This window comes from Hylobates moloch, unplaced genomic scaffold, assembly GCF_009828535.3.
Source record: "Hylobates moloch isolate HMO894 unplaced genomic scaffold, HMol_V3 SCAFFOLD_22, whole genome shotgun sequence".
In the NCBI taxonomy this organism is placed as follows: Eukaryota; Metazoa; Chordata; class Mammalia; order Primates; family Hylobatidae; genus Hylobates; species Hylobates moloch.
In genome coordinates this window covers 25,047,279-25,054,885 of record NW_026652297.1, presented here as the reverse complement: position 1 = coordinate 25,054,885, position 7,607 = coordinate 25,047,279, and the positions used below count along the sequence as shown (strand labels likewise).

The following is a 7,607-nucleotide window of genomic DNA, read 5'->3' as shown; positions in this document are numbered from 1 at the left end:
TTATATATATTTATATATATTTATATATAATTTATATATATAAATATATATATATATTAGCCCTCAGGCTGGTCACTTCACCAGCTGTTTGCTATCATAACCTCTCTGTGCCTAAGTTTCACTGATGTAAATTGAGGATTACTAATAGTACCTACTTCATCGGGTTGTAAGGAATAGATGAGCAAATGTACGGCTTGGCACTTAATAACATGATAAATTATTAGTGAAAGTATGTTTATAATAATATACTTATGTGTGGCTAGGCGTGGTGGCTCACACCTGCAATCCCAGCACTTTGGGAGGCCAAGGCAGGCAGGTCACTTGAAGTCAGGAATTCGAGACCAGCCTGGCCAACATGAGGAAACCCCGTCTCTACTAAAAATACAAAAATCAGCCAGGCATGGTGGCAGGTGCCTGTAATCCCAGCTACTTGGGAGGCTGAGGCAGGAGAATCAGAGGGGAGGCGGAGGTTGCAGTCAGCCAAGATCACGCCACTGCACTCCAGCCTGGGTGACAAAGCAAGACTTCTTCTCAAATAATAACAATAATAATATACTATGTGTCATTATACATGATGATTATTATTTTATCATTTTACTATATAGCCTAGCTTGATAACCTGGGGAAAAGGCCACAGCAATGTCCAGCTTACTTTCAGACTGGACAAAGGCTGGAATGCCTAACACCAGGCCACCGCATCTGGAGTGGCTTGGTTATTTTAGGCAGCTGAGCTGGGTAAGGACACTCATGTCTTGGCACTCTGTCTCCACCCCACCCTCGGCAGGTGTGCCAGAAGTCAGGCGAGATCTCCCTCCTGAAGCAGCAGCTGAAGGAGTCCCAGACGGAGGTGAACGCCAAGGCTAGCGAGATCCTGGGTCTCAAGGCACAGCTGAAGGACACGCGGGGCAAGCTGGAGGGCCTGGAGCTGAGGACCCAGGACCTGGAGGGCGCCCTGCGCACCAAGGGCCTGGAGCTGGAGGTCTGTGAGAATGAGCTGCAGCGCAAGAAGAACGAGGCGGAGCTGCTGCGGGAGAAGGTGAACCTGCTGGAGCAGGAGCTGCAGGAGCTGCGGGCCCAGGCCGCCCTGGCCCGCGACATGGGGCCACCCACCTTCCCCGAGGATGTCCCCGCCCTGCAGCGGGAGCTGGAGCGGCTGCGGGCCGAGCTGCGGGAGGAGCGGCAAGGCCATGACCAGATGTCCTCGGGCTTCCAGCATGAGCGGCTGGTGTGGAAGGAGGAGAAGGAGAAGGTGATTCAGTACCAGAAACAGCTGCAGCAGAGCTACGTGGCCATGTACCAGCGGAACCAGCGCCTGGAGAAGGCCCTGCAGCAGCTGGCACATGGGGACAGCGCCGGGGAGCCCTTGGAGGTTGACCTGGAAGGGGCTGACATCCCCTACGAGGACATCATAGCCACCGAGATCTGAGGGGCTGCCTGGGACGGCGAGTCTGGGGACCTGGCACCGGGAGGCAGGGCTCTCCCGTGCATCCCCCCGCTGCTCAGCAACTCAGACCCCTCTGAGAGACGCCACTCCCTGACACACAGACCCAGGACCCCCGAGGCGAGGGCAGGATGGCCTTTCCTTCCCTCCCTGATGTCCCAGTGCTCACCAGCCCTGCAGCCCACCAGACCTCAGGCCCTGACTCCTCTGGATTTCCCAGGAGATGGGTCCAGGGGTCTGTCTGCTTTGGTTAAGGGCTCCATAAACTTTGGCCTTTGTTCAAAATAGATATCCTCTCCCCCTCCTCCAGGGAAGGTGGCCACACCAAGTACAGCGGCTCCCCTCTGCTTCTCATCCCAACCTCTTTTTCCTCCTGGGCACATTGGAATGCCTTGGAAATAGAAAGAAGCCATATAGGACCAGAAGCCTTGGAACAAGCCCCATCAGAACCTGAGCTACTTTCCTCTGGCCGCAGAGGTGTAGGGGTGGAATGAGCTGTGGGGAAGCTGGCTTTGAAACCTCAGGGCTGTCCAGGCCCCCGCAAGCCACAGGAAGGAGGGGAGAGACAGGCAGCCCGGCAGTGTGGAGACCCTGCCACAGCCAGAGGAGGGCAGAGAGAGAATCCAAGGGTTGAGAGCCAGTGGCAGGTGATGGCCAGCCCCTGGGGCCCAGCCCCTGTTTACTGGTTCTTGCGAATGGCAGCTGAGCAGCCTGTGGACAGCTGGTGGCCTTTGACCTCAGTGACCACTCTCCTTTAAGCCATAGACCCTGAGGCCCTGGGCTGGGTACTGGGAAGGGAGGGTTGAAGCCACCGTGTGAACCAGAGGGTGTGGCTTTCCAGTCGCCCTCGGGGAGCCTCCCCATCTGTCCAGCTGGGGCCAGAGGCTGGGAGTCCCTACCTGGTTCTTGTTGGCCGGTGGCTACTCTGGAATGTTTTTCCCTCCCGAGAATCAAGCTGTTGCTTGATCCAGAAGAGCCCATATCACTAAGATGGCATATATGTGATCTGGGCATTTTCTTCCTCTGCCTACAGCCAGGTTCAGTGGCACACCTTTCCCCCTTAGCACCTTCAGGGCTGAGTTCTGGGTTTCTAGAGGTCAGGACGGTTCCTCAGAGTGCCAGGGAGCCAGAGCCCCAAGCAGGAAGAAAAAGAGACATATACACAGCAGTGTGCATAGCCTGGCCACCAGCCATCCTCCCTCCACCTCAAGACCCCCATTTGTCCGAGACTAAAGGATCCAGAACACAGCTCCCTTTCTCAGGAGCTTGGGCAGTGCCCCAGGGAGTCCAGAGTTTCTCGGCAGATGTGCAGAGCTGGAGGCGGTGGTAGGGAAGGATAAAAGGTGCAGTTTCTCTGTGGTTTGGTTCAGGGATTTTATTTTTATTTTTATGAGACAGGGTCTCGCTCTGTCCCCCAGGCTGGAGTGCAGTGGCATGATCATAGCTCATTGCAGCCTCATACTCCTGGGCTCAAGCAATCCTCCTGCCTCAGCCTTCCAACTAGCTGGGACTACAGGTGCACGCCACCATGCCTGGCTAACTTTTCATTTTTTTTGTAGGGAGGGACGGGCTCTCGTTTTGTTGCCAAAGCTGGTCTCAAACTTCTGGCCTCAAGCAATCCACCTGCCTTGGCCTCCCAAAGTGCTGAGATTGCAGATGTGAGCCACCGTGCCTGGCCAGATTTTTCTTTTGTTCTTCTTTCTTTCTTTTTCTTTTTTGCTTTCTTGTCTTTTCAGAAGCAAGCCAGACCTAGCAGCCTGTTCCATGTTCTATTTTTGACTGTAGCCACAGCTGCTGTTCTCAGGACAGCAGCCCTTCCCACATGCCTGTGCCTGCTGCCTGCTGAGATGAGGAGGGGAGCGTCTGGGAACTTGCGAGTCCAAGGCCAGTCCCCATTTCTGCCTCGCCCACCGCTGGCCCTTAGGGACCCCGAGGTAGGGGTGGGGAGATGCTTCTCTCCTTGGCCCCTGCCCTCATGGGTCCTAGCCCTTCCCTGAGTGCGGGCTGAGGCCAGAGTCACCTTTTCTGTGGCTGGCTCTACCTTCCTGTCCCTGGGGTTAAACGGTGCCCATCCTGCCATCCTCAAACGACAGAGGAGCTTTTCTGGAATTTCAAACCATTGCTCTTAGTCCCAAGCTAGGCTTAAACCTGGAATCTACAAGCCAAAAGTCCCTCCCTGCCTGAGGGCGGTACCCTCCATTGGGCACAGTTCAGACCTAAGTCAAAGATGCCCCATTCCTTGCCCCCCGGCCCTCAGTTCCTTCATTTCCACCAGGCTGTGCCTTGTTTGAGTTTTTCCTCCCAGTGAGACTGCCCCATGGAGAGAGAGGAAAGGGCTGGCTCCCCCTCCCCAGGCTGGAGAACCTCCCCCACCCCAACCACAGGAAAGAGCAGACAGAGTCCAGCGCTCTGCCCTCAGACGTTGCCTGAGAAGAAGTGGCTGCCGCACCCAGGGGAAGGCCCTGAGGCGTGAGGCTGTGTTCCGCCATGGTGTCCCGGCACCCTCCATACACAGGGGAGTGCAGACTTCTCCATATCTCCATGGCCCTGTCCCAGGCCAGCCCAGACGTGTCCCCCCCAGGCCTTGTCCAACGTCCAAGGTGGCAGATGTCTTCCCTGGGCTGCCACCAGCCCCGGCCCCAGAGTGGCCCACAGTGGCACTAGAATGCAAGTGTCCTGAGACCTCGCGACCTCACCTTCCTGTGGGTGTTCTTTCCTGCCCTGTCCAAAAGCGCCCTCACTATTCTTGGACCATGCCAGATTCTGCCTCTCTGGAAAAAGGCTCTGGACAGCAGAAGCCTCCAAGCACAGAGCCTGGCCCCAGGCCCCAGACAGGGTGGGCTTCCTGCCCTTCCCTCTGGGCACGTCTGCTGGCCAACCCACTGACCCACTCGGATGGACCAACCTGCTCTGTCCCCAAAGGATGCCTGCAGGAGAGAGCAGCACTCCGTACCACCTCACCAAGGATCGGACTCTGCCCCTGGACCTCAGAATGACTGGACTCTCACGGGGTTCCCTCCTAGCTCTCCCAATGAACTCCTGCCAGGCACACACAGCCCCTATAGCACTGAGCTCACATGGGACTGGGATATGGGGGCATCTCTTCCCCAGAGAGGCACTCGGTGAGCCTCCTGTGCCTGGCCCCAGCCTGGGCCATCTCTTAGGTGAGACAGTTGCCCAAAACTAAGCCAGGCCTGGCTGGAGGAGCAGCAGCTTTGGGAGAGGGATTTCCCTGCAGACCTCAAGTCATCATGCGGTGGGTGCTGCCATGACAGAGGCTGCACCCCTGGGCCAGCAGGGCTGCTCACTCACCTCTTGTGCAAGGTGGACTTCGTGCTGCACCTGCAGGCAGACCTGGAGCCCCCAGCAGAGGCAGGCTGGGACGGACCAGCATTTGGAAGATGTACATAGTTAATTTTCTCTTTGTGGTTTCTTGTTTGGTTTGGTTTGCTTTTGACAGCTTCATTTTATTTTTGATGTCACTTTTTGGCCATGTAAACTATTTGTGGCAATTTTATGTTTTTATTTATGAATAAAGAATGCCATTTCTCACGCCCTCTAGAACCACGTGTGTCTGCCCTCCTCTCCCCTCGCTGCGGTGTGGCAGCTCCCTGGGACTTCTCCCCCTGGAACAGGAAAGATGATGTCCCTTCCACCAGCGAGGGGGGTGAGGAAGGCAGTACAGGGCAGTGGGAAAGGGGCCCCAGGGGTCAGATAGGCTTCAGCTGGCTCCTGCACCCATCACCTACCCCGGGGCTTTATCTGTGAAATGAGAGGAAAAGGGACCCAGGGACAGGTGTCCATGTAGAGTCAGAGCGTCCTCTCCAAAAGACAGCCCCTCCCCACCCAAACTGCATGCCCCACTGGCTGCTTACCTCACCAGCCAACTCCTGGGTCTACCGCATATGGCCTCTTGGCAAAAGACCAGCTTGGCTACAATTGCCACTGCCCCAGGGCCCCCTGGTGGGGCAGGTGCAGTCACCACCATGTCCATCTGTCCAGCCTTCTTGGTTCCAGCCTACCTGGTTCCAGCCTACCTGGTGCCCCCTTGACAACCTTCCCTACCATCCTGGGCTCACAGCCTAGGCCCAGAGGGCTGCTGCTCAGGTGGCGGGAGACAGAAGGGACATGTTACGAAGAAATTGAAAACGCAAGGCAGCCTAGGGGGCACATAAGGGGCAGATGACAAGGCCTCTGAGGTGGGGAAGGTTAGTGTAGACTGGGGGGTCCGGGGAGATGCAGGCAGGAGAAGACCTGGGGCAAGGGTAGGACACAAGAGGAGTGGGAGGGAGGAAAAGACCAGAAACATGTCTCCGGGGCAGGTGTTCACACAGCTCCCTGCCCACCTGTGATGGGAAAAGAGCAGCACTGGGTGTTGGAGAGGCAGGAGGGCCAGGGTGCAGGGGCCCCCGCAGAAGCTCAACTCACTGAGCCAGGACAGGAGCCAAATTCTGATTAACATATAAGCCCCAGCTTTGGGACAAAAGGGTCATGTCAGACCTGGGGTAACTCTTCCCCGTCTTCCTCCTAGACCTGGTCCAGGCTGGTGACCTCACTAAAACATGCCTCTCACTAATCACACCCTTGGGTCACCCCTTCCTATTTAATTCCAGCAGGCCCAGAGACTCATTTTAACCAATGGGATAGAGCAGGAGTGATGCTCTGCCAGTTTTAGCCTAAGCCTAGAAGGTCTAGCGGCTTCTACTTTTATTCTATTATTTGAGACAGGATCTCACTCTGTCACCCAGGCTGGAGAGTGCAGTGGTACGATCGTGGCCCACTGAGGCCTTCACCTCATGGGCTCAAGCAATCCTCCTGCCTCAGCCTCCCAAGTAGCGAGAACCACAAGCATGCACCACCATACCTGGCTCATTTTTTATTTTCTTTTCTGGAGATGGGAGGGTCTCACTATGTTGCCCAGGCTGGTCTCAAACTCCTGGCCTCAAGCCATCCTCCCACCTTGGCCTCCCAAAGTGCTGGGATTACAGGCATGAGCCCCTGTGCCTGGCCTGCTTCCACTTTTATACTCTCAGGAGCCCTAAGCTGCCACATAAGAAGCCCACCCTCCCATTTTGCTGGAAAGGCCATGTAGGGTAGGAGGGGCCACTTGTCCCAGAGTCTCAGCTAGGTCCCGTATCCAGCTAAGCACAGCTGACTGACTACCCAAGACCCAGCCGACCCCATGGGGAGCAGAGCCTTGTTCCCCACTCTGCCCTGCCACAGTCCTTACCCTCAGATTCCTAAGCACAGTAAATGATCATGTGTTTAAGCCACTGAAGTCAGGGGGATCTATTACATGGCATAAAAATACATCACCAGAATGCCTATCAGCACGCTCCTTTGCTTGCCACTTGCCAAGCCTCTCTCCATCCAAAGGGCTCAGAATGACATAAAAAAGCACCCCTAGAAAAGCACAGGGCCGGCCAGGCACGGTGGCTCATACCTGTAATCCCAGCATTTTGGGAGGCTGAGGCGGGCAGATCATCTGAGGTCAGGAGTTCGAGACCAGCCTGGCCAACATGGCAAAACCCTGTCTCTGATAAAAATACAAAAATTAGCTGGGCATGGTGGTGCAAGCCTGTAACCGCAGCTACTCAGGAGGCTGAGACAGGAGAATCGCTTGAATCTGGGAGGCGGAGGTTGCAGTGAGCTGAGATTGCACCACTGCACTCCAGCCAGGGCAACAGAGCAAGACTGTGTCTCAAAAAAAAAAAAAAAAAGATAAAGAAAAGCACAGAGCGGTGGGAAAGACCATTCCAGCTGGAAGGGCAGCGGCGAGGCAAGGGGGCAAAAGAGTGGAGAAATGAGGGCTTTTCCTGACCCCATTTCCTCCAGAGCCCTGCCTAGGAAACAGCCTTCCTGGAGGCTCCCAAACATGCTTATTGTTTTATTTTTTGTCTTGTTTTGTTGTAGAGATGGGATCTCACTATATTGTCCAGGCTGGTCTCAAACTCCTGGCCTCAAGTAATACTCCCACCTCAGCCGCCAAAAGTGCTGGGATAACAGGCATGAGCCACCCCATTCAGCCCTCTGCTTATTACTTTAGGAAAAAGAATAGAACAAAATGGAAAAGAGAGAGAGAGAGAAGAGACAGAGAAAAAGGGAAAGAAGCAGAGAGAGACTCCTTCTTCCTTGACAACAAGCAGCTCAATCCTCAGCCTCCACC

General features: G+C 55.3%; 1 protein-coding gene across 1 annotated transcript in view; it reads left to right on the top strand.

The window, feature by feature from the left end:
- Positions 1-4,993, top strand: part of LZTS1 (leucine zipper tumor suppressor 1) — a 58,610-nt gene extending 53,617 nt beyond the window's left edge. Inside the window, exon 4 of the mRNA XM_032143734.2 lies at positions 785-4,993. Coding sequence (XP_031999625.1) covers positions 785-1,426 — 642 coding nt within the window. The 3' untranslated portion in view covers positions 1,427-4,993. The remainder of the gene's footprint in view (positions 1-784) is intronic.
- The last annotated feature ends 2,614 nt before the right edge of the window (positions 4,994-7,607 follow it).